Genomic DNA, 27,038 nt, shown 5'->3' on the forward strand with positions numbered 1-27,038 from the left:
ATCAGAACGCACCGTCATCTGACCTCGCTCCATAGCCTCCTGCTACTTCTCCTTGGGAAAGAGTACACATAGACTTCGCTGGACCTTTTCTCAACTCTATGTGTCTCATAGTGATAGATTCTCTATCCAACTTTCCTTACGTCGTAGAAATGCATTCCACTACTACAGAAGCTACCATTCGCGTACTTCAGAAGATTTTCACTACTGAAGGTTTACCTCAAGTGCTCATTTCAGACAATGGACCCCAATTTACTGCCACTAACTTCCAGAACTTCTGTACTTATAATGGTATTCGGCATATTCTGGCTCCGTCTTTTCACCCTCAATCTAATGGTGAAGCTGAATGTTTTGTACAAACTTTCAAGAAAAGCATGAAGAAAGCTGAATCTTCAGGTTTAACTAAGGACCAAGTATTGTTACAACTCCTAGGAAGATATAGGACTATGCCTGATACTGACAACCTCACTCCAGCTCACAAGCTCCATGGACGCCCTCATCGAACTTTGCTTTCTTTGTTGCAGCCTCTTCCTGCCCAGCTGCAGCGCTCACAACCGAAGTTCAATGCCGCCAACAAAGTATATGTCCAGACTTTCAAGTCCAATCCTCCCTGGATACCTGGTATCATCTGCCGTACCTTGGGCCATCGTCTCTACGACATCCAGACCACCGAGGAACGCATCTGCCGCCACCAGGACCAGATACGCCTCCGCTATCGTCCATCTCCTTCTGTTGATTCCCTTGTAACACCTAAAACATCCATTGCAGACCAAGCTCTGGACCATTTAATCAACATGGGTTCTTTTCAGGATGATTCTACACTTCTTCGCCCAGACCAGGCTCCAGATAACACAACAGACACGGCTGACTCTCCAGCCCAGCATCGCTGCCATCGCCGCTTCGCGCCATATCGGCGTAATTAGGAGGGGAGGGTGTCGTGTGTGTCCTCCGCGCCTACAATCTCCGCAGCCCACCCGACACATGGATGTTTCCAGAGACCACGAGGCAGACTGCAGTGCACTGACTTGATCGTCGGTGATGTCAGCCAGCGCTATATAAGGAGCAATGTTTCTCACCTCTCCAGGACTCCAACAGTGTCCAACGACCAGACTACACCGCAAGTCAGACTCGGAGGTACCCTCTTAAAAATGTGTTCTGAATAGGTGGACTGATTCCTGGCCTGAGGTTTCACCTCTGGACATTGCCTCACTCATCCTGCATCCCGTAGCTACGTCGAGTACCCATCCAAGCATTCTGCTACTTACTCAAGTCCCCTACAGTGCTTCGACTCCAATCATAGCATTCTGCTTTATATGAACATTAAATGCAAGTTACTTGCAAGTTATACGCATCCTGTTAGCATTTTGCTCATACGAACTCTCTCAACAAGTTCCACTTGTTATTATACATGACTGATAGTTTTCGACTATCAAGAACATTCTCTCATTTGAACAGATTGTCTCATCAAGACAAGATTGAATGTATATAGGAATCTCAAATGTAAATATTATTCAGGCCCTCAGCCTACTACCTTATATTAACATTAAACGTGTGCAACTCAACAAGCTTCAAGAAAAGTTTCATTCTATTTCATGTATATATTGTATAAATGTATTGAAGCAATAAACATTTATGTTGTGCCTTGTATACCAAGTTCCTTGTATACAACAGTTATCGTAGGTAAATTTTAATACTTATTTAATATTAGTCACTTCCTCTATCTGGACATTAGCCTTGAAACCAACAATCCTTATATACAGTACTGCTGACTGAATACTTCTGCCTTTTGAAGATCTTTGCATTCACACTCCCCTTCTTCATTAATGATTCTTGGAATGTCCCTTCTTGGAACTTGTTTCTGTTTCTGCCTAAAAGTACCTATACATACCTTTCCATTTTTCATTAAAATTTGTATGACTGCTAATTATGCTTGCCATGCTAGCTGACTTCTTCGCTGGATTCAATTTTCTATTAAATTCCTTCAATTTCTCCTAACTTCCACATCCATTTCTAACTCTATTTCTTTCCAACCTGCACATCCTTCTTAGTCTCTTTACTCCTCTGTTATAATATAGTGAGTCTTTACCATTCCTTACCACCTTTAAAGGTACAAACCTGTTTTTGCATTCCTCAACAATTGCTTTGAAACCATCCCTGAGTCTGTTTACAGTTTTATTTACTGTTTTCCACCAGTCATTATTACTTTTTAAAAACTCCCTCATGCCTGTTTTATCAGCCATATGGTACTGCCTAATAGTCCTACTTTTAAGACCTTCCTTTCTATCACATTTATTTTCAACTACAACAAAAACAGATTCATGATCACTAATACCATCTATTACTTCAGTTTCTCTATAGAGCTCATCTGGTTTTACCAGCATTACGTCCAGGGTATTCTTCCCTCTAGTTGGTTCCCTCACTTTCTGTATCAGCTGTCCTTCCCATATTAATTTATTTGCCATTTGTTGGTCATGCTTCCTATCATTCGCATTACCTTCCCAATAGACATTTGGTAAATTGAGATAACCCGCCACAATCACGTTCCTTTCCATATCGCACCCACGTAGCTGATTATCTCATCAAATAATTCCGAATCAGCATCAGCGCTACCCTTTCCCAGTCTGTACACTAAAAATACATCAAGTTGTCTATTATCTTTAGAGAAGAGCCTTACACCTTGAATTTCATGTTTGTCAGCTTTAACTTTTTCATAGCTTACAAAATCTTCTTTCTCTAGGACGAATACTCCCCCTCCTGCCTGTTGTAAACAAGATAAGGTTTACAAGAACACAACTTATTTATTTGCTTCACACAGAATTCTACAGTATGTACAGGAATAAAACATAAAATTGTCTTGAAGCAAAGTAGATGATTAATCCTGAGAGAGTTTCTGTTTCTATACACTATGTACACTCTGTATGTATTTACACTCACTGCTATCTTGAAAAGATAGTTCTTGGGAAAGATATAGTTCGTGATAGTTGAAAACTATCGTTAGCACTAGCATAGATTAGCTAAGAGTGTTCCTTCTAACTTGAAGTGTCTGAGTTCATAAGCTTGTACTAAATGAAAGCTATGATCACAATTAGAGAATCTAATGTGTGTGTCAGAGCTTGAGTGAGCTTGGGGATGTGTGGCATACAACATCGGGGCTCGACATGGATGAAGGAACGGGAAAGTGGAGTAGTGACCTGAGGTGAAACCTCATACTACCAGAATTCCGTCCACCTGGTCGAGACACATTTTTAAGAGGAGTAGCCTCCGTGTTCGACGTTCAGTGTATTCTGGAGCAGGACACTGGGGAGAATCCTCATGAGTGACAGACAGGGAGCTCCTTATATACTGCACACGACGTAACAGACACGCGCACTGAAGACTGCGTGTTGAGTCTCGAATGATCCACGCTTGCGTGTGTGCGGCTGGCTGGCGCTGAGCGAAGAGAGTGGAGGACATACAACACCCTCCTCTCCTAAATACGCCGATACGGCGTGAAGCGGCGGCAGCGCTGGCAGCGGCTACGATGCTGGGCAGGAGCTTCTGACGTCTCTGTTGTGTTGTCCGGAGCTGTGACTGGGCGGAGTGGTGCTGCATCGTCCTGAAAGGAACCCATGGTTATTAAATGGTCTAAAGCTCGTTCAGCAATAGATTTATCTGGCTTAACAAGAGAATCAATAGCCGGATATGGACGGTAGCGCAGGCGTATCTGGTCCTGGTGGCGGCAAATGTGTTTCTCAGCAGTCCGAATCTCGTAGAGACGATGGCCCAAAGATCTGCGGATGACACCAAGTAACCAGAGCGGGTTTGACTTGAATGTCCTTATGTAGACCCTGTCGTTGTCAGTGAACTTTGTTGGCGAGGTCTTAGGCTGGGCCGGAAGAGGCTGCAACAGAGAAAGTAAAGTTCTGTGAGGTCGTCCATGGAGCTTTTGTCTGGGAGTGACCTTATCAGCGCCGGGCAGAGTTCTGTAGTTGCTTAAGAGTTGTAACAATGCCTGAAGAAACAGCTTTTTTCATACTTTTCTTAAAAGTTTGTACAAAGCGTTCAGCTTCACCATTAGATTGATGGTGAAAAGGCGGTGCTAGGATATGGCGAATGCCATTATATGTACAGAAGTTCTTAAAAGCAGTAGCTGTAAATTGCGGTCCATTGTCAGAAATTAGGACTTGAGGTAAGCCTTCAGTTGTAAATATTTTCTGCAGAGCACGAATGGTAGCTTCTGTAGTAGTAGTCGAATGCATATCCACTGCATAGGGAAAGTTCGATGGAGAATCTATGACGATGAGCCACATGGAATCGAGGAAGGGACCTGCGAAATTGATGTGAACTCATTCCCATGGAGAAGTAGCAGGAGGCCATGAAGCTAGATCATAAGACGGAGCGTTCTGATTAATTTGACGTTGTTCACAATGGCAGATGAGCTTTTCGATGGTGGCATCAATACCAGGCCAGTAGCAGTGTTGATGTGCCAGTTGCTTAGTGCGGGATATACCCCAATGACTTTGGTGTAACAAGTCGAGAACTTGTGTCTGTAGACTAGGTGGGATAACCACTCGGAAGGTGGTGCCGGTTTCGAGGAGTATAACTCTGGCACGAGTCGTAAGACGATGCTGAATACGATGATAAGGCGCAAGGTGGGCAGGAAGTTTGTTCTGAAGGGGCCAACCATTGCGGATGTAAGTACGTACCGTAGCAAGTGTACTGTCCTTATCCGTAGCTTTAGCAATGCAGGTAGCGTCAATAGGAGATGGTGGATACGGTGTCTTCGAGTTCTATGTCTAACTGAAGACATTCGGATTCTTGAGAATCGAAGGCGGTATCAGGACCGACTGGTAAGCGAGAGAGGGCATCAGCATTACAATGCTGGGATGTGGCACGATAGGCGATCTGATAGGAATAATCAGAAAGGAACATGGACCATCTTTGAAGCTTTCTGAGGGAATGCTCAGGGATCTTATTACCAGGATGGAATAAGTGTACTAGAGGCTTGTGATCAGTAATGATCAGGAAATGGTTGGCATATTCATTGAAATGGCGAATACCAAAGATGATTGCTAAAGCTTCTTTTTCTATCTGGGAGTACCAATGTTGATGCTTATTAAGTGTCTTCGAAGCAAAGGCAATGGGGCGTTCTTGTCCGTGACGATCCTTCTGGGAGAGAACGGCGCCGACGCCGTAATCTGATGCGTCAGTAGCTAGCGTGATGAGCTTGCCAGGCTGAAAATGAGTGAGTTGAACAGCTTGAACAAGGGCTTTGTTGATCGTTTGCCAGGCCTGTTGGCATTGCGGAGACCACTGAAATTTATCACCTTTTTTGCGTAAGGCGTTTAATGGAGCTGCAAGTGAAGCGAAGTGGGGAATGAACTTGTTATAGTAGTTCGCTTTGCCTAGGAAGGATTGGAGCTGCTTGATGTTCTGTGGTACAGGCATGTTTACAATCGCCGAGACATTCCGTTCACTAGGTTGAATGCCATTTTTATCGAGGATGTGTCCCAGGTAGTGAACTTGCGGCTGAAAGAAAGTGCATTTAGCGAGATTCGCTCGTAGGCCATTGTCTTTCAACTTCGTGAGAAGGAGGCGCAGATTATGGAGATGTTCTTGATGATCTGCGCCGGTCACAATAATATCATCAAGGTAGTTAGCACAACCGGGAATGGAGGCGGTGAGTTGAGCTAAATAGCGCTGAAAAATAGCCGCTGAGGAAGAGACGCCAAACGGGAGACGCTGGAGCTGGAGCAGTCCGATAGGAGTGTTGAGTGTGAGAAATTGCTTGGATTCTTCGTCTAAAAGTAGCTGTAGATAGGCCTCTTTAAGATCCACTCTAGAGAAGAATTGTCCACCAGCAAGACGACGGAATAAGTCCTCTGGACGGGGAATTGGAAATATATCTGTGTCGATTTGTGCGTTGATCGTAGATTGGAAATCACCACAAAGTCGTACATTGCCATCAGGTTTCTTGATTACAACTAGTGGAATGGTCCATTGACTGGAATTGACTGGTACCACTATTCCAGCTTCTACCCATCTTTCTAACCCCTTAGTGACCTGGTCTTGAAGTGCCAGGGGTACTGGACGTGCTTTGAAAAAGCGTGGCTTAGCTCCTGATTTCAGCTGTATGTGAGCTGTATAGTTTTTGGCGGTTCCAAGCGTAGAGTCAAAGACTTCAGGAAACTGCTCGAGGAGAGCCGTAATATCAGAAGTAGGTTGCAAAGTAGATACCACGTTGATATTGTCATGAATCTGGAAGCCGAATAAATTAAAGAGATCCATGCCCATAATGTTCGATGCGGTGTAGTTGTTGACTACGAGTAGTGGAATGACCTTCCGAATTCCTTTATAACTGGCGGGAAGCGTGATTTGGCCTTTAATGTCAATCTTCCGTTTGTTAAATGTAACAAGCTGGATGTCAGCTGGAGAGCATGAAGGTGAACCTAAGTCGTGATATGTAACCAGGTTAATGATAGAGACAGGTGATCCAGTGTCTAACTGAAAATCGACAGAGCAATCAGAGAATGATAGAGGAACAATGATCTTGTGAGAATGCTTGGTGGGAAGAATAAAATTTATCTGATCAACTTCCATGTCCTGTCGGGGCTGTATATGCTTCGTTTGCACTGCAGGAGTCTTAGCAGGGCGGAGCGAACTCTGACATACAGTCTTGATGTGTCCTACTTTATTACATCGTTCACAAGTGGCTTTGAAAAAACGACAGGCACGACGTTCATGATGTTTGAAACATCCTCTGCAGGAAGGCAGGAGTTGTGACTTACTCTTAGAAGTGGGCTTCCTTGGAGAAGAACAAGAGGGAACCGAGCGAGAATGCTTGGCAGAGAGCGACTTGGCTGCGCGGTTCAAGGTAGCAGAGGACTGGCGGGCTGGAGTAGATACTTGAGCGACTTCGTGTTTAGAAGCTATTTCTGCCGCAGTCTTGGTAGTAAGTTCGTATACCGTAGCAATACGCTGGACGTCTTCTAAAGAAGGGTTACTCTTCTTGACAGCGTCAAAACGAACTTTGTCCTCAGGAGTATGCAGAATTACCATATCCCGAATGAGGGAATCGGTATAGGGCGTACCACAACCGTCCTTGGAACATATAAACTGGCAGGGTTTAGCCAGACCTCGCAATTCCACTATCCATTCAGCATGAGTCTGATGCTGTTGCTTCCTGCTCTGAAAAAATTTGTAGCGAGCGGCCACTATGTGCGGGACTTTAGCATAGTGTTCAGTGATACGGGCCAAGAGCTGTGCGAATGGCACTTCAGAGAGTTGCTCCTCTGGACTTAATTTTTGTAGTAATTCGCACGTAGCATTGCCAACCGAACTGAGAAATAGTGCACGTTGGCGCTTGTCATCCGTGACGGAATGGCATACGAAATGTTGCTGTAGGCGGGCGAAATAGACTGACCATTCTTCCTTAGCCGGATCAAAAGCAGAGAACGGAGGAATTGCTGAGGGCTGTGTAGAAACAGAAAGAGTTTGCATAGCTGTGAGCAATGCCGCTTGTTGTTGCTGCATGAATTGCTGTTGTTGCTGCTGTAGAGCTTGCAATACGGCAGCTAGCTGCTCGGCTGTAGCCATGTTGAGATGCGTGAGAGAAAAGAACTTGTCTAGCAGCATGTACTAAGCTGGCTGTAGGCGAGACCTTCACCGGAACAGCTGGGAGTGTGTGAGAGAGCAAGCAAGCTGAAGCGTGCCGAACAGGTGGTGCGAGCGAGAGAGAGAGAGAGAGAGCCTTGGAATGTTGGCTGACTGTCCGTAGTTCGAAGGAGGCTAATAGTTGTACTGTATAAAAGGCTAACTGCTGGTAGAGGCCGTACAGGTTCCAATGTGGAGTGGTGATAGTTACGGAGTATAGTGTCACTGTGCCAATGAGTGGACGATATCCTGTAAGAGTTTGTTGCCCTGTCGCGAATGAGTTGACGACAGAATGTAATCAGTTTTGTACCTCGTTTCAAATGAGTGGGCAACACACTGACCACTGTTTGACTTCGTCGCCAATGTGTTGGTGGCAGATGGCACATAGTTTTTTTTTGTGTTCTTTTTTTTTACCTCGTTGCCAATTAGTTGTGTTGTAAAAAAGATAAGGTTTACAAAAACACAACTTATTTATTTGCTTCACACAGAATTCTACAGTATGTACAGGAATAAAACATAAAATTGTCTTGAAGCAAAGTAGATGATTAATCCTGAGAGAGTTTCTGTTTCTATACACTATGTACACTCTGTATGTATTTACACTCACTGCTATCTTGAAAAGATAGTTCTTGGGAAAGATATAGTTCTTGATAGTTGAAAACTATCGTTGGCACTAGCATAGATTAGCTAAGAGAGTTCCTTCTAACTTGAAGTGTCTGAGTTCATAAGCTTGTACTAAATGAAAGCTATGATCACAATTAGAGAATCTAATGTGTATGTCAGAGCTTGAGTGAGCTTGGGGATGTGTGGCATACAACATCGGGGCTCGACATGGATGAAGGAACGGGAAAGTGGAGTAGTGACCTGAGGTGAAACCTCATACTACCAGAATTCCGTCCACCTGGTCGAGACACATTTTTAAGAGGAGTAGCCTCCGTGTTCGACGTTCAGTGTATTCTGGAGCAGGACACTGGGGAGAATCCTCATGAGTGACAGACAGGGAGCTCCTTATATACTGCACACGACGTAACAGACACGCGCACTGAAGACTGCGCGTCGAGTCTCGAATGATCCACACTTGCGTGCGTGCGGCTGGCTGGCTAGCGCTGAGCGAAGAGAGCGGAGGACATACAACACTGCCATTTCTATACTATCTCTATGATACACACTCCAGTTCCATGCAAAAATTTCTGCATCCCTTATATCATTTCTCACCCATGATTCAACTCCTATTACAATATCTGGTAAGTATATATCTATTAAATTGCTTAATTCTATTCCTTTCTTTACAATACTTCTACAGTTGAGCAATAACATTTTTATGTCAACCCTACTTGACTTCCAGATCCCTGTACCCTTATCACCACTCCCTAGACCACCCCGTTTTCCTGAAAGTACCTCCCTATAACCCTCCCAAACAAATTTCCTAACATATACATACCAATGCGGTTTAAGTGAAGGTCATCTGAGCCCAGATACCTGCCTCCTACCCACCCATTAAGATCTAGAATTCTCACTCCCAGTTTCTCACACACCCACTTCATAGTCACATTTAAATCCCCAATCACCTTCCAGTCAGTATCCCTCCTACACAGTAGTCCACTGATAACAATCTCCACTTCCTTAAACTTCACCTGTGCTGCATTTACCAGATCCCGCACATCCCCCCAACTATGTTGCTACTGATACCTGCTTGCCTTATATTGTTGGTACCAATGTGAAACACTACCACCTTCTGCTTTCCCTCCTCCTTCTCTTCTACTTTCCTCGACATCTGCCTTAACCTTATTCCTGGATAACACTCTACCCTGGTTTCCTTTCCTCCACACACTTTCCCCGCATGTCTAACAATGGAACCCCCGCATGATCAGAGCCTCAACTCTACCCACCTCATTTGATCCCCTCCCCTCCTAGTCAGCCCTATCTTTCCTGATGGCTGCAGAAGCTACTTATTATTACATTTATTACATTTACCTGTAATTCTCACTGGACTGATATTAAAGAATATCTCCTCAAAAATACATTACCACAAAGCAGAGAATTTCATTTGAAAATTTGAAAATTAATGTTCATAATTAATAAAATGAAGGGAGATAGTACTGCATAGTCAAGACAACAACAAAAATTCTGGAAATTCACATCTCTTATGATAGTTTGCAATTTCCTTTAATATTATATTTGCACATTATTGCTACATGTATACTGTCAAATGAGAGAACTATAGATTGCCCCACATCCATCTTCTGTAATGGTTGCATAATAAGGTTTGACCAGACCAAGCAGACAGTGTAATTTTAGCAGAGGTACCAAATGATCAAAAAGTTCCATCATTACATGATATTGTATCAAAGTACATGATTCATGGCCCATGTGTCATGACAAATTCAACTTGCATGCTAGAAGAAGTTTGCACAACCTATCTGACAAGTTGCTTCATGGTTTACAGAAAGAGTGATATTTTCAGTGGTGCAAGGATGGGAAAGGGCTAGGAATGGGTAGATAGCCATGGCCTTAATTAAGGTACAGCTCCAGCATTTGCCTGGTGTGATAATGAGCAACTACGGAAAACCATCTTTAAGGCTGCCATTGGTGGGATTTGAACCCACCATCTCCTGAATGCAAGCTCACAGCTACCCGACCGTAACCGCACACCCAACTTGCTCAGTTTTCAAATGAATTCGGTTCCCAGTAAGAGTCTGCTTTGGCTTAACAATAAACAAAACACAGGGTCAGACACTTAGCTTGGCTGGAGTTCTCAGTTAAAAGTGCAAAACCAGGGTGTGTCAAGCTAGTCAAGAGATCATTTCAAATGGCTTCTCTCATTGCTGATAAGAAAACAATTAATTTAGATTGCAGTTATACTGAACTGAAATCTTCTCAATATAGAGATATTAACATAATAAGTACTGATTGATTTGAGTTTGTAAAATGTGCCACTTTTAAAATTATATTTGAGGTCACACGTGTGTAAGGGAGGGGGAGGGGGATATATGCTCTGCACAGTAAAATGGGGAAGGGAACTGTTTTCACACCCTGTGGCAGGCCTGGCTGTTTCTTTCTTACCACTTACTGATGTCAGAAAGGACACTGGTTTAGAGTGTTCTGATCGGTATCAGAGAGTGTGGGAATGATGTCAGAAAGAACTCTTGTCTGTGGTGTTCTGGCAAGTGTCATGGGGTGAGAGAACATTCCACTGTCATCTAAGAAAATGTGAATGCTGCTATGTCCTAATTTCTGCATGTAATTGGTCATTTACTTCGTTTATAGGGAGGGGAGTTAGGGATTGGAATAACTTACCAAGGGAGATGTTCAATAAATTTCCAATTTCTTTGCAATCATTTAAGAAAAGGCTAGGAAAACAACAGATAGGGAATCTGCCACCTGGGCAACTGTCCTAAATACAGATCAGTAGTGATTGATTGATGGTTCTGGAAGGGTAACGCGTGCAAACTGGGGGATTTATATCCTGAGACATAAAGTTAACATTGCACATTCTCCTCTTGGTCCTCTGTCAAGGCGGATGTGTCCGTTCCGATCTCTAGCACCACGGGGGAGTTCTGGCCTAAGTAACAGGATAATGTAAGTTCTTTAACATGTCTTACCTTGACTTTACTTTATCAGCCGCAAGAACTCTACAAGGCAGTTTTGCATCTTCAATGATTTAATTCACTTGAAATAGCGCTTTTCGGCACTATGATGCGGAGTTTGTTTTGGAAGCAGTAATCTTAATATATTACTTGTAAAGTAACTCATGTCCAGCCCTGCAGTGTAGGGGGCAATGCGTCGGCCTGTCACCCCGTTGCCCTGGGTTCAATTCCCAGCCAGGTCAGGGGTTTTTAATTGTAAATGATTAATATCCTTGGCCTGGGGACTGGATGTTTGTGTAGTCCTTAACATTCCTTTCCTCACATTCAACACTCTACACTTCCGCAATTCCACTTACACACAGGTTCCTATCATATGGTGAAAGTAGTGGCAAAAGATCTACAGAAGTTTATGCCACGAACAAATATAATTTTCTTATAAAAGAAAGAAACTTATGTCATTGTAAGTTTCTTTGTTTGCTTTTCCTGGTAGAATGGGACTAGACTGCATGAAGGAATCTTTAATTCCAAAATACTTAACACGTTCAGAAAGTAAATTCCATTTGGTGATAAAAACAAAACAAGTACAGATACAGACAAACTATTTATTGCAAAACAAACAACAATTCGTACACTATCTTTCCACATAGCTTCCACCATTTTGGAGGCATTTGTCAGAGCATGGCACAAGTTTTTGTTGCCGCCTTTGAGCTCGTCATCGTTGTTGAATGTTTGTCCACCCAGGAATGTTTTCAGGTGCAAAAAGAGATGGAAGTCATGAAGGGCAAGGTCAGGTCTGTACAGAGGCTGATCAAATTACCTCCAGTCAAAATACTGTAAGAGATGTCATGTCTTGTTCACAGTGAGAGGTCTGGTATTGTCGTGAATGAAAACAATACCATTTGTAAGCATTCTTCTGAATTGCACAATGCAGTTTCCTAAGCATCTCACAGTAAACATTTGCATTGATTGTTTCAACCTGTGGTAAAAAAATCCACCAGTAGAATGCTGTGTCAATCCCAAAAGACTGTGCACATGATTTTTCAAGGTCTCAAGATTTGCTAGTCTTTACTGGTGATGAAGTGTGCCTCCATTCCATTTATTGTCGTTTTGAATCAGGGGTTTTACACTCTCTTACTTAGAAAATCACCACCATCTTTGCTGTAATGTGTCAGAAAGTCAAGTGCACTGCCCTGACACTGTTGTTTGTGTTGCTTTGTAAGATTATTTTGCACCCAACAAGAACACAGTTTTGAAATTTTAGTTTTTCAGAAACAATTTCATGAAGAAGTGATCTTGAAATTAGCAGAAAGTACATAGAAAGATCAGATAGTGTAAACCTATAGCTTTCACTGATGCGTTCTTCTACTGCACGAACCAAGTTTTCATTAACTAACGATGGATACCTACTTTGTTTGTCATCATGCACTTGATCGCGTTCTTCATCGAACTGTCAGACCCATCTCCTTACCATGGAATCACTCATTGCATTCTTTTCCATACTGCTCACAAATCTGTTGATGAATGTCGACTGGTTTAGTGTTCTTTGCATTCAGAATTTGAATGATAGATCTAACCTCACACGTGGCGGGATTTTCAATCAACTTTGCCATTCAAACTAAGCAGTATAAAGCATAAACAACAGACTGCGTACTCAAAATGGCATCATCTTCTCCTTGACTCAGAACAACTATGGCACATGCGCTGAACAGCAATAGCAGCAATGCCAGGGCAACGGATAAAAAACGAAACTTACTTTCTGGATGTGCCATGTAGGTTTAGAGTTGGATATGCTGCTGCCTTATGGTACATGTTTTCAGAATCCCCTTGATGTTCATTTCAATTAATACTGTTTGTTAAATTATCTTCCTTTTTAAACGTTAATTTGTTGTGATTTAAAGTACCTTTCGGTGATAATATTTTAAGCCACATAGCAATTTGCATCAGCAGGGACATCACTCACATTCTGAAGGCAGGACTATGAGTCGTCATGTGCCTGGGAGCACAGCTGTCAGTTTGATTAGACTGATTTAGCAACCTCGAATGTCGGCAAGCATTCGGCGTCAAATATACCCCTTAATCTCTTTGGGCAATTTTTGAAAGTTATTACTAAGTGATCATTATGGAATTTCATGTTTAAGAAATGGTATTTTAAGTAACCTGATTGTTTTGCTCAAGAGTACGTCACCAATTTACATTCCAGACAGGGTTGTCCAGCACCTTCCACATGCTGTTGTCTGTCTGTTCATATTACCTTTAGTGATCCTTTTTTGGGAATTTTATCTATATTTTCTTTGTTTGTTTATTATTTTATAGTTTATTAAGGATATAATATTACCATGTGATACAGTAAAATATCAAAATACTGTATTTATAATACTGAAATTCAACAAGTTGATAATGAGGTCAGGCTTCATAGATTTCATTGTATAAGGTTTTGAATTTTATTGATGATCACAAACAAGGTCACTTCTAAAAATTTAAAAGGAAAATTGCACATGCTGTAGAGTATGCTAGCTGTTTTAAAGATGAAAGAAAAAGTTTAGAGTGACTTACTCTGAGCTTGTGTTGTAGATAAACTGTTGACACCACTTCTTCTAAAAGGAGAGTGAAGTAATTCTTTTGAAGGTGATGTGTTAACAGAACCTGCAAATATTAATTAGGTATCTTAGTAAATAGAAAATAAATTTTAATAATAATGTGTTTAAGAATAAATAAACAAACAAAAAGAACCAGATAGCTAACTGTACTTTCAAGTCAAAGAGATATCTTCCAACACTATTACAAAGTGAGTGAAATTAAATTATTTATTTGGAATTGTGGCAGTATTAAAACAACAGTGGGAATTGATTGAAATGTCTTAATTTATTGTTTTAAATATTTTGTTGTTGTATAAGATTTTATTTTGTTTGGACCTTTGGACTTGGAAGATTTCTGTTTTAGAAACTCTTTTTTTATGTATTGTATCAAAATTAATCATTTATCTGTATATTTCAATATTATTTTTTGTTGTGATCAAAATTTGTGAAATGGCGTGTACCTACAAGTGCGGTCCTGGAAACGCGTTTCCTGTTGTGTAAATGAAGACTTTTCTCGAACATTTTTCAGCAAGAACAAAGAGACTTTTGATTGGCGAAAATAAGAGTTAATGTAATTGGTGAATGTGAAAGTCAAGGGTGAATTCTGTATTCTGTTTGCTTCTCATTGGTGGTTCCACCATTTCCTATTTCTGGATCTTACCCTGCTCCTTCGGTGGGAGCGAGGTAGGATCTGGGTCTTTGATCATCTGACCATCTTAGTGAGCGGACGTGCTCCTCTTTTGGTCCTCTCATGGGAAATCTGGTCTCAGGGTAAGCACTGTTTCTAAGTTTATTTCAGTTTTCAGCTTCATCTGAATGTAATAATTTCTTTTTTCTTACACAGGAGTTTATCCTCAAGTTTATGTTCACCGCTAAATTTGTTGAAATGACTTAGCTTTTCAGCTAAGATATTGTACCTTTGTTTCGGAGGCAATACCCTTTTTCTTAACTTTGTAACTTATAACGTAATATCCCTCGGGTTCGCCTCTCCATATTTCTGTGTCGCCTTACATAAGTACTGAATATCTATGCACATTACCTGAAGTGTTTTAGGTAGTGATGCAAGTTTTCTGTACCTCTGTGTTTGGTCTTATTTCTACTTATGTGTAGATTGGGATTAACCTTGATTTTATCATCATGTATCATTGGATAATTTTCTTTCAATTCAAATTCTGTGATTAAATTTCTTTTAATGAACTGTGCATGTCTGCAGATACAGTTAACAACACCTAAATTTTCCTTTATAAAAGATCTTTCTATTTTGAATTTTTGATTTATTCCTTTCTGTTATGAGTTTTGATTTGTTTCTTTTTTCTTAAAATAATTGCATGTAATCCAAGGGCAATCACCCTCTGCGTTTTCTTTCTTTGCAAAAGGCTATGTTTCATTACCTCTCAGGGTTCCATGCCGCTTTCCACATCCATTCTGTTGTTGGCATGTTTTCTAACCCGCTGTTTATGTTTTGTGCTGCAACACTTTTGTGAACACTTTTTGTTTTACTATGTTTACATTTCATAACATTATTATTATTATTTTATTCGTGTAATCAAGCCATCGCGGCAACTGGGAGTGACTAAGGCAACAGCAGTGCGTGAGGGAAGGGAGCCTGCGGGAACTACCAGTTCTGGCTTCATCTCACAACACAGTTTACTTTGTATTTCAGTGTGTGCAAAGTGAAGTGAGAATAAATGTAAAATAATAATAAGCCTAATTGTTTTATTCTACATCAACTGTTTATTTACGATGCGTATATCCATATAGAATCTGCTTGTGCTGGTAGGAGATTGTATTAAGAGAAATTCCCAGGTGTTTGAGTTCCAAGTCGTGGGATGGTTCATAGATTAGTTAATAAATTTTGTGAAATGGGGAAATATTAATGATTAGAAGAGAAGGCAATGTACAGTGCTAGCAAAAGAAAACTTGCGAATGCCTGAAAAATTCGCCTAAGAAATTTTTTAGCCATCTTTCACAGCAAGGAGAATTTCTTACAGTTCTGTACAAAGGGCTTCAAAGCTACTGTAGAACAAGAATTTAAACCAGGTGATCCTGTATGTAGGATTAAATTTGGTGAATGGATTTTTAATAAAGCACAGGATGGAAAAATTGATCCCAATCTCATTGCATGCAGCCAAGTTTGATTACTAACTGTCAAGCCGTCCGGCCCCATGGTGTAGGGGGAAATGTGTCTACCTGTCACCCAGTGGTATCGACCTGACTACAAACTGTGGCATACCATAATGCACTTCTTATTAAATGTTCATAAAACCACTGAAAAGGCCAGGCAAAACAATATAACTATGACAGGCATATCAAAACGAGTTATCTGACCTATTTATAATGAATGCTGCAGAGCAGTAAGGGTCCTCGGTATAATAATTATTTGAATAATTTGTAGAATTCTCTAGTACACTATAATCCCTGGCAGATAAGATTTTACAGTTATGTAAGCTGTAATAAGTTGAACAACAATGCAGTATATTATATACAGTACAGCACTGTACATCAAACCAAGTCACATGGCAAATACAAGGAATTATTTTATTAAAGACAGTCACTTCATTGTCCTTTATCTTATGTTTGCCAGATTAATACCAATAGATCCTAAAAAAATAATTGCTCAAAATTAGCTGACCACCTGCTTCACAAATGAATGGTTGAATGGTATTGCAGTTTAAACCATAAAGCAGTGGAGTGCTATATGGTAGACGATCTAGGTTGAGACACCCACGCTCAGAAGACATAACTTCTTTAGACCAAAAAGGAAATCCATCTGAATTTGCCTTTGAAGGTATCTTCTCTCCTGTAGCTGCCCACAGCCAGGTGTTGTTCTGGAGATGCCCTCCAATCCACACATGCTTAATCTCTGAAACATTGAAAGTGAATAGAGTACTATGATAGTAATTCATGGGTGTGCATGAAGAAGGAGATACATCTCTTAATTCTCCCACCTAAATCAAAAATTAAAGTTCTTCAAATTATGAAAGATCAATAAATCACTATGTGAAGTTTATGATTGTAACTATCATATGATTGTATTCCAGTGTGCATTTTTTTAATTGTAGTTAGTTTGAAGTTCGTTTTTAAATAATTAACATTTCTGAAAAATGAGCAGCTGATAATAATTTATGACTTATTAGTTTTGGTAGAATATATTGGTGTATCTGACTTACCCACTTTTGATACCTAAATTATAAATGCAAAAGAATATGTTGAATGAGTTCCTTCTCCAAATAATAGTAATAATAATTCCTTGTAGCCTCTGGAGAGGCCTTGGTGCAGGTCTTTTGAGTAGACACCAATAGGTGACCTGTACTTCTACAAAGATGGAGCTCTATGTACAATGAAATTTAATGTTGAAGACAGCGCAAACACCCAGTCCTCGAGCCAGGGAAAATAATCAATGAAGTTTGAATTCCCCAACCTGGCCAGGAATCAAACCTGGGACCTCCTGGACCAGAGGCCAGTATGATGATTAGTTGGCCGTTGACCTGGATACATTCTTCACAAAGGAGAGGTAAAATATACAGTAATTTCATAGCCATTAATAAAACTAAATAACATTTCAATCAAAGCCTCCGTGGCTCAGACGGCAGCACATCGGCCTCTCACCGCTGGATACCGTGGTTCAAATCCCGGTCAATCCATGTGAGATTTGTGCTGGACAAAGCGGAGGCGGGACAGGTTTTTCTCCGGGTACTCCGGTTTTCCCTGTCATCTTTCATTCCAGCAACACTCTCCATTATCATTTCATAGCATTTATCAGTCATTAATAAATCACCTTGGAAGTGGCAACCCCATTGTAACAACAGCCTATATATGTTTCATTCACTACATCCCTGACCCAGTCAAAGACTGGAAAACAGGTTGTAGGTTTTCATTTTTCAACATTTCAATCAGATTATATTATTGTTTACTGTTATCAAAGAAGAAGCAAAACACAGGAGTTCTGAAATGTACACAGAAGAAAAGTGTTTTATTGATTATTAGAGAACAGATATCTTTTATACAGTATTTGTACAATGCTAAACATCTCATTTTAATCATTTTTTTCATATAATATATTATGCAATGTTCTAAGGGTTTATGCCTCTATCTTGAATGAATTAGCATAGATATCATGCTTGTCAATTTTAGTTTTCAATTAATTTTTAACTGACATTTGTTGTGGCCCATCATAGTTCTTTTCTAAGCAGTGGTCTTGCTTTTTCCTCCCTAACAATCAACAGTGGCATCCTCACTAATTATACCCTTGAATAGTATTTCAATTCATTTTTCTCAGAATAATTTATTTTTACCAGTTCATTTTATTCACTAGCAAGGCTTCCTTTTGTAGTGTAATTGAGGTTTTAAGCATCCTGCATAGTCAAAGAACTCTTCATAAATGAGTTCAGAACCCATCTTTTTGTTTCTTCCTGTATTGTCCAGTAAGTTGAGCCCAGTCAAATGGATGCCAAATAAGAATTGTAAATTTTGGCCTTTTCATTCAAGAATACTACAATCATTGTCACTTTCTGTACATGTATGTCCTGGTGGAAGAAATCTGTGGTCTCATCACCTTCAAATGTCGGGAGTTCTACAAGGCCACTGAACACATTGCCATAATATATTTTATTTTCTTTAGCTACTTGTTTTACAGAGCACTGAAACAGATAGGACTTTCAGCAGTGATGGATAGGACAGGGCTTAATTAAAGTACAGCCCCAGCATTTGCCTAGTGCAAAAAAGGGAAATCACAGATAACAATGTTCAGGGCTGCCAACAGTGGAGTTTGAACCCACGATCTCCCAAATGTAAGGTCACAGCTATGTGAAGCAAACCATAAAGTCAACTCACTGTAAAGGAACTGAATGGGTTAATTTAAGTAATGGAAAAGAAGAAACAACTGCAAATTATACAGTATATAGAAATATAAGACCATTGATAGGAATGTGTAATAGGAAAGGTCATGTGGGAAAAGAGATAAATAGAAAGAAAGCAATCTCCCTATGAAGCTGAGAAGCAAATATGCACTCATTGGGGGCTGAGAAGAAATGTATGCAGATACCTGTTCCCTTAACATGTTGAGTGCTGAGCCGATTGTAGCACACTATTCCACTGGTGCCAGGCATATTTTTGAATAGTATTCCGCTGGTGCCAAAGCAATTGTACATGGTGCAGGCTGTTTATATAATCTTGGAATGTATTTATATGATGTACTAAGTAAATTTTATCTCACCATACCAAGGTCATGTTGTGGCTTCTCCAACCACTACTCTTATACCTTCATATCTTCCACACAATATAAATAACATTTGTTTGAGCGCCAGTTGCTTTTTTACGAAAAACAACAAAATTCAGTAGAGCATACCTCTTATATCAATTTTCTCAAGGCGTGAGGTGATAAACTCACATATCTGGCAATATACAGGGATATGGATCAGGACAATATTAAATTACTGTTGCATTTCCACAATTGAGGATTGTACATGGAGCTGGAATCACTTATTATAACTAAAATAAAACTGAGTTTATGACTATAATTTACGTCACAATGAACAATCATTGAAGTCTTTTAATTTAACAAAAAAATATATATATAGTGAGATTTGCAGTACTAATAAAAGGAAAATTTAATCTAAACAAAAAAAGCTATTGGCATGAACTTGATGTGAGATGTGATATCGCCGCTGGTTACATTCTTCTTCATGTTATGAATGCATAACATGTCTGATGCTTTAATTACCTGATGTCTGCATACACCGCTGTTGAACTTGAAATTCTTGGGAAAACCTATGAGCTGAAGTCAGGAGCCGTCTGCTGTTATCTTCTTATATAACAAGGAGTTGGCCTACATACCATGTACGCGTGTAGGGAGCTCCAATGTAATAACGTCCACTCAATATATTATAAGTAATTGACAATATTATTGAAACATCTTGTGAAGTCCATCCTCACAAGAAGATGATGTTTCTTTATCAGCATAGTACCCGTCTCTGCTTGGATACAACCACCACTTGTAGACTTCCTCGATTATTACAAGACCTCTTGAAAACACAACTCTTAGCTCTGACCATCACTCTAAGACCACTTCTTCCATTTGATGCATCTGACTGTTACATATGATCTGAACGATATGATCTGAATACCTCTCACCCCCGTTGCATCGACTTTTATAACCTCGCGATGACGACTCATCTCCCTACTCTCTGTTCATCCCTTCCACTTCAACATACAGTAGCTGGTGAATACTGACACTTGGTCGCAATCACGTGCCCACGCACTGATGTCATTAGTCAAGTGTTGTCTAAGTGTGCCCAAGCGGATTGCAGATGACTAAGTTTCATGCGTCACCGGGAATTCTACTTGCACACAACATTCTCAGTTAAACATAGCCTCGATTGCAAAATACTATGCCAGCTCATCTAGCCAGAGTTACAAGCCATAGCATGACTATATGAAACCAACAAATCTCACTTACAGCAATACAGAATAATTACAAACAAATTTCACTTAACCTATGATTAAATACAATAATATGTGTGATGCCTAATTATTACAGTCTAAATGATGAGAAACAGAATATAAAATCTAATGAATCAGGTTAATAATAATAATAATAATAATAATAATAATAATAATAATAATAATAATAAATACTGAATGGAATCTGTAACCCTGTTGTACGGTTACAATGTGTGACGCCATATGGTATCACATCAGTTTTTATGAAAGATAAAATATAGCGTGACGCCATATGGTGTCACAGAATTTTTTGACATGGAATGTGCAATATGAATTTCAAATACAGGAGATTTATTTGCTAATTCATATTAATGTAATATTTATGAAAACCTAGTAAAATGCAAAACAAGTACTTACATTACATATTGTTGTGAACAGTTTTCTGATAACTCGAAACAATGAAAATATGAGTATCAGCACGATTGGCAGGCAGAGACACTCGCATTGCAACATAAGCATTAGACTTTAAACAACAATTAACCTTCAGTCACTCTTTGTTGTTGTGAAATGATTCAAAGCACTTCAGACAAAGGAAAGGTGTGTTTGGACAGGTTGTGCAGACAGTTGTCACCCTTTTTGCGGCAGAAGCAGCAGCCTTTCTGCCCTTGACCTTGCATAGTTGCTGATAGCAGCTTTGACACCGACCTCAAGCTTTCCTGCAATATTGAAAGGAAGAAATAAAAAATAATTTTATAATTTGTATTGACCTCCTTCGGAAGTGCAATAATGTTGAACTTGATAACACTTACCTGGTACTTTTCTGTCCTTCCGTGTTGTTGGCTTCCCCAAGGTAGTGGTTCACTCTCTTAGGTGTATGTCTAACAGGGTCGTTAGTTAGACAAAGTAGAGTGCTGAACACGTTCCTTCGAAACTCTGCAAGAGACATTTTCTGATGTCCAGTAACCCGCGTCTTATTGTACAGAAGCAGTGCATTTACAGCAGCAGTGCCAAAATGAATGTCATCTGCAAATTTGTGGTACCATCGGATGGTTTTCCTCATTGCAGTGTGATACAAAGAAAGTTTGTCTGCAATATCTTTCCTCCTTTCATTTTATTGTACGTTATTACCATTTTCGGTTTAACCACATCTTTGTGTTTCCTGTTCTTTTTGCCCGTAGCAATTACATTATTAGGACATTTGGTTGACATAATCAGCATGTCCCTCTGATCTCTCCACTTCATCACTGTCAATCCATTTCCATTCTCCATTGCAATGAGTTCTACCTTCTTAAGCTTTGCATTTACAACACCCTTTGGTAAACCTTTTCAATTTTTCCTAAGTGTGCCAATAAAATGTGTCTTACAATCCAGTAGCACCTCAGCTAACTCAATTGAAGAGTAATAATTGTCAGTGCAGAGAAAGCGACCACTGTCCAGATACGGGCCTATAAGTTGCATTACACTTGAGTAGCCATGCTCAGTGTATTCTGAGCATTCAAGGTACCTTTACCAGTGTATACTTTAGTTTTGTAGGTGTAGCCCATGTCATCGCACAGCTTAAATTGTTTAACACCGTATCTGTGTGCCTTACCAGGCATAAATTGCCGGAATGATAAACGACCCCTACACGGAATCATTGATTTATCAACTACGAGGTTTTTGCCTGGAGTTTTGACACTCTTGAAGTTCATATGCATTATATGAGGCGGTCCGTTCCAAAACTCATCTTATCCATTTTCAAAAAAATTAGTTAGAGGTAGCATTGCTTCTTGGTGATGTTTGTGATAGTTCAATCACAAAATTAAGCACCAAAACTCGCCTTTTCCCATAGAAATCTGTCACCAAACTTAGGCTATTGTTTCATAACTCACCTTATCCATGGCGCTTGTCGTTCCAAAACTTGCCTTATACAATCAACCAATAGGAAGGGATTATTTCAGCACGTGACTCACGCTACAAATTACTCGCGTTTTATGCCAGTCTTTCCACTCTTTGAGTTGTTTACTTAATGTAGAGTCTCCGTGGCTCAGGTGGCAACACACCAGGCTCTCACCACTGGATACCGTGGTTCAAATCCTGGTCACTCCATGTGAGATTTGTGCTGGACAAAGCAGAGCGAAACAGGATTTTCTCCAGGTACTCCAGTTTTCCCTGTCATCTTTAATTCCAGCAACACTCTCCACTATCATTTCATTTTATCTGTCAGTCTTTAATCATTGCCCCAGAGAAGTGCAACAGGCCTCGGCAGCTGGCACAATTCAAATCCTCGCCGCAAGTTCGGGACTTCATTCATCCCATCCCTGACCCGGTCATCGACTGGAAAATAGGTCGTAGGTTGTCATTACTTATTATAGGTAATTATATTTGTTAACACAGTGAAAATACAAGAAATTTGCTATTTAAATTATTTAGAACAATAATAGATACCCCCACCCTCAGTTATAACATTAATCTGTGAGTAAAGAAATGGCAAATCCCTATGGACACAATCTATCCCGTTGCTTACAAACCAGTGTTGTGTAAAAACAAAATTCTAATTTTACACCAGCAGGAAAGAAACATATAAAACTGTAAAAAGAATGGTCCAGAAGTCTTAGGAATTTGTCTCTTAGAATGGAAGAGCTCAACTAATTTGCAAACAAATTGTTTGTACATATTTGTCCATGCCATTTATGCAATACTGAAATGCTGCATTTGGCTGTATTCTGTTAGTTATGTGGTATTGTTTCTTAAGCTATGATATATTCAGGGGCAAGAGAAGCTTGGTATGAAATGTTTGGCAGAGTACAACTGTCGCATTATGTTTGATGATCAGCCAAAATCAAACAGAGTCTGAAGCAGTTGATTAGGCCTTTAGTTCAAAGTACTACAAGAAATTCAGTAAGAACAATGACAAAGAATTACTACACTGAATATCAAATCATTTATAGATAATGAATGGGACTTTCAAAACATACAGAATCAATAGATGAAACTACATGTCACATCCGGCCTATGGTCTTGTCTTGACATATTATAATTACTACCTACCATCCACATGATCAGCCATTCCATACATGATGAAGCGTGCATCTTCATAATTATTCAGTACAATAAGCCGGGAGTTATGATCCAAACAAAATGTGAAAGCAGCTCCCCAACTCTTCTTAATATTATACAAGGTCACATTTCTGTCAGCAAGTCGTATTTCCACTTCTTTAGAAGACTCATCTTCTATTTTCTGGGCTATTGAGAAATATGGTATATAATTAGCCATAAAGATTTATGCACTCAAATCTTCATATCAAGATGGAAATAAAATTTACAAATCATTATGAGAATGTTTTTCACTTACCACTGGTACTGGTAGTATGATGAAAATAATTATTGTTTTGTGGACCAGGAATCTGGACAGGCCCTGACCAATTCTATAACTCTAGTGTTAATCTGACCCACAAAATAAGTTTAGAGCTAACTTACAAAAAAAAACTTGTATCGGTCATTGCCAAAAGGTCCTTTGTCCACATTTTTTAAAAATTAGGTGACCTCAGACTCAACATCCTTACGTAGGCATACACAGTCTGTGCTAGATGGATTTCTCCAGCGTACATGTATAGCCATAAGAGCGTACTGAAGTTTTCATTCCTTAATAAGATGCCGTTACTCCAGGATAGAGGGCACTTTAGTATTGAACTTGTCTTTAAGTAGTGCTTTCAACTGGTGATAGAAATCTGTGCTAATAGATTCTGTTGGATGTGGATTGTGCTGTGAAGATATTATATTAGTGTTTCTAATATAAATTCTTATCAGTACACTAATTTATTCATCCATATTTGATAGGATGGAGACAGAATGTATTAAAACAAAAAATAAAGTAGTAATGTGGAGAGTTGAGAGCCGGCCTCTCATCGCTGGATTCCGTGGTTCAAATCCTGGTCACTCCATGTGAGATTTGTGCTGGACAAAGTGGAGGCAGGACAGGTTTTTCTCTGGGTACTCTGGTTTTCCCTGCCATCTTTCATTCCAGCAACACACTCCAATATCATTTCATTTTGTCTGTCAGTCATTAACCATTGCCCCAGAGAAGTGCAACAGGCTTTGGCAGCTGGCACAGTTCCTATCCTTGTTGCTAGATGGGGGCTTCATTCATTCCATTCCTGACCTGGTCAAATGACTGGAAACAGGCTGAGGACTTTCATTTCCAATGAGGTGGAGAGTTGGAAAAGAAATGTAATAAAGAAATCCAAAGTTAAGAGCTCTGAACATGTGTCATACTCTGGAAAGTTGATTGCAGGAAGAAAAACTGATGGAAAATTGCACTGCAGTTATGGTGACCACATGAAAATAAATAAAAAGAGGATGAAACTATTTAAAAAAGGAGGACAATGCTGGAAAAAAGAGGACACAAAAATCCTCCACTGAGATCCTGAATTTAGACATATATTATAATTTTCAAATACATAAACAACATTTATCCATTTACAGTAAATTTAGAGTAAATTCTTAGAAAATGTAAACAATGAAACTATTTTGCACTCCTTGCTGGTATTTTTCTGAAGATTACTGTATTTACACAAATAATCCCTGCACCACAATTTTAGGATCATTTTGGAAAAAATAAAATGAACTGAAATTCCTTCTATCGAAAGAGTAACATAGTAACATAAACAAACATTTCATATCACTCCATGAGGTCCACGTGTTCTTTACGCAAATATGAACATGTTAATTTATGGATATAGCTGCTTTGCCCGAGGTGATAAAAATACATTGTCACTGCTATAAAATGCCATGAAAATGAGCAAGTAGGCCTATTTACGTGACAGGTATTTCATTAATCTGAACTTGCAACAGGCTCAATTCCCTGTAGATTGGAAGATTCATTGTCTCTTGCACCACTAGAATCCTCTCCTAAATTACAAATACGTCACACCTCACATCTAAAGCACTTCTCACATGCAGTCTCTTTTTACTCGGATAGTAACACAACCGGCGGTGGATAATTCCTTTTGTGAAATGTAAACACTTGAAACAGACACACCGGCGAATTCGTATGTTAGTTTTGTGTTACAGTAAAACCACATTGTTATGTAATTTCGAATTAACCACCAACTTGTAATTCAGAAATGCCAACTCTTGCCGCGTCACAAAATATTCTGATACACATTACTGCATGCAATTAACATTGATTCACAGTTTAAACCTTTCAAATGCCATGGAAAAATTCTATTTATGAAATGTATCCAACAAAATGCATTTACATTATTCAAATAATACACTTCGATAACTCACTGGCAAACATAACCTCACGCAATGAAAGAAATAAAAAAGCATGATTCAAAGACGAGGACATATTGTGCTGGTTCCCATGTGCAAGTGTTTTATTTTTAGGTTTCTTGTACTGTTTGCATTTTTAGATGCCTTGTACTTGCACGGAAAGTGCCCGACACCCTTAAAACATCATGACGTTTCGAACTTTCCTATGACGAAGGGAGGAAGTATTTTGCTTCCATCTGCATTGTAATACTGTAGAGTGACCCCACGTCCTTTAAAACCATAAGTCTGTCTGGGCTCGACAGTAAAAATAAAATAATAAATAAATGCAGTTTCATCGGCATTGACAGTATTGTTCGGTAGTACGAATTGATTATAATAGGGAACATGCATGATCCGGGGTTTTAATTAAAAATATGCTAATCTGATTCAAAATTTCATGCAGAATTCAAAAATGTGATCAGAATGTACAAATAATAACTCCAAACGTGATAAAAATCTACGAAAATGTCACGTCACGCAAGCACGCGATCTCATTGGTCTGACGTCATCGTACAGGTTGACTGAATTAGCAGACGAAATAACACAGTGTGCTGTGAGAAGCAGGATACACTTCGCGTGTTTCTACTTTACGTTAGTGTCTAGTATGGTTAAATTCGAGGTCTATACATTGGATAATAATCTGAGTGGTATATTTTAGACTTAAAATGAATCCTGCGCAGACAGTGAGGCAGAAAACTTATAAATGGTGTAGAGTTCCGATGTGCAATAGCACATCGCATACCATACCAAACAAATTGTTTATAAATGTTCCAAAGACGCTAAAACTAGGAAGAAATGGATTTTGGCGAGCCGGAGAAATGCTGGTGATATATCGGAAAAGTTTACAGTTTATATATATATATTTTTTTTTAATATTTTAACGTAAGATGAATTTGTTTGAATTTTCAAATCACTTTTCCATGTCAGCTGTTCTAGTGGTAAAACTTTAAATTGTAATGTATAATGCTTTATTTAAATGCTTCAATTACGTCTTGGACACGAGGCTGACGTATTTGAGCACCTTCAACTACCACCGGACTGAACCAAGTTGGGGTCAGAAGGCCAGCACCTCAACAGTCTGAACCACTCAGCCCGACTTGTGAAGATATATTTATCTTTATCATGTTTAACTTTTTCCCTCCACAAAGATATTTAATTCTCTTTCATGGGCCCTGGAAGTGGGTAGGCCAGTTGTCCCAACCATAAATATATATTTTTTTGGGAATGATAGATATATAGTACTATAGTACTATAGTACTATGATCTTTCTTTCTTTCCTTCTTTCTTTCTTTCTTTCTTTCTTTCTTTCTTAATCAGTTTATCCTTCAGGGTTGGTTTTCTCTCGGACTCAGCGAGGGATTTCACCTCTACCACTTCAAGGGCAGTGTCCTGAAACGTTGAGACTTTGAGTATGGTGATGAAACTGGTGAGGAGGGCCATTACCTCGCCCAGGCGGCCTCACCTGTTATGCTCAACAGGGGCCTTGTTGGAGGATGGGAGGATCGGAAGG

At 39.6% G+C, this 27,038-nt stretch overlaps 1 protein-coding gene across 1 annotated transcript in view; it reads right to left on the reverse strand.

Moving 5' to 3' along the window:
- The window catches only part of LOC136857974 (uncharacterized), a 120,369-nt gene that overhangs the window by 90,783 nt on the left and 2,548 nt on the right, over nt 1-27,038 (reverse strand). The window contains exons 2-4 of the mRNA XM_067137126.2: nt 23,264-23,458; nt 16,428-16,655; nt 13,770-13,859 (exon numbers count right to left, since the gene is read on the reverse strand). Coding sequence (XP_066993227.2) covers nt 13,770-13,859; nt 16,428-16,655; nt 23,264-23,458 — 513 coding nt within the window. The remainder of the gene's footprint in view (nt 1-13,769; nt 13,860-16,427; nt 16,656-23,263; nt 23,459-27,038) is intronic.

The sequence above is a fragment of the Anabrus simplex genome, chromosome 1 (genome assembly GCF_040414725.1).
Source record: "Anabrus simplex isolate iqAnaSimp1 chromosome 1, ASM4041472v1, whole genome shotgun sequence".
In the NCBI taxonomy this organism is placed as follows: domain Eukaryota; kingdom Metazoa; phylum Arthropoda; class Insecta; order Orthoptera; family Tettigoniidae; genus Anabrus; species Anabrus simplex.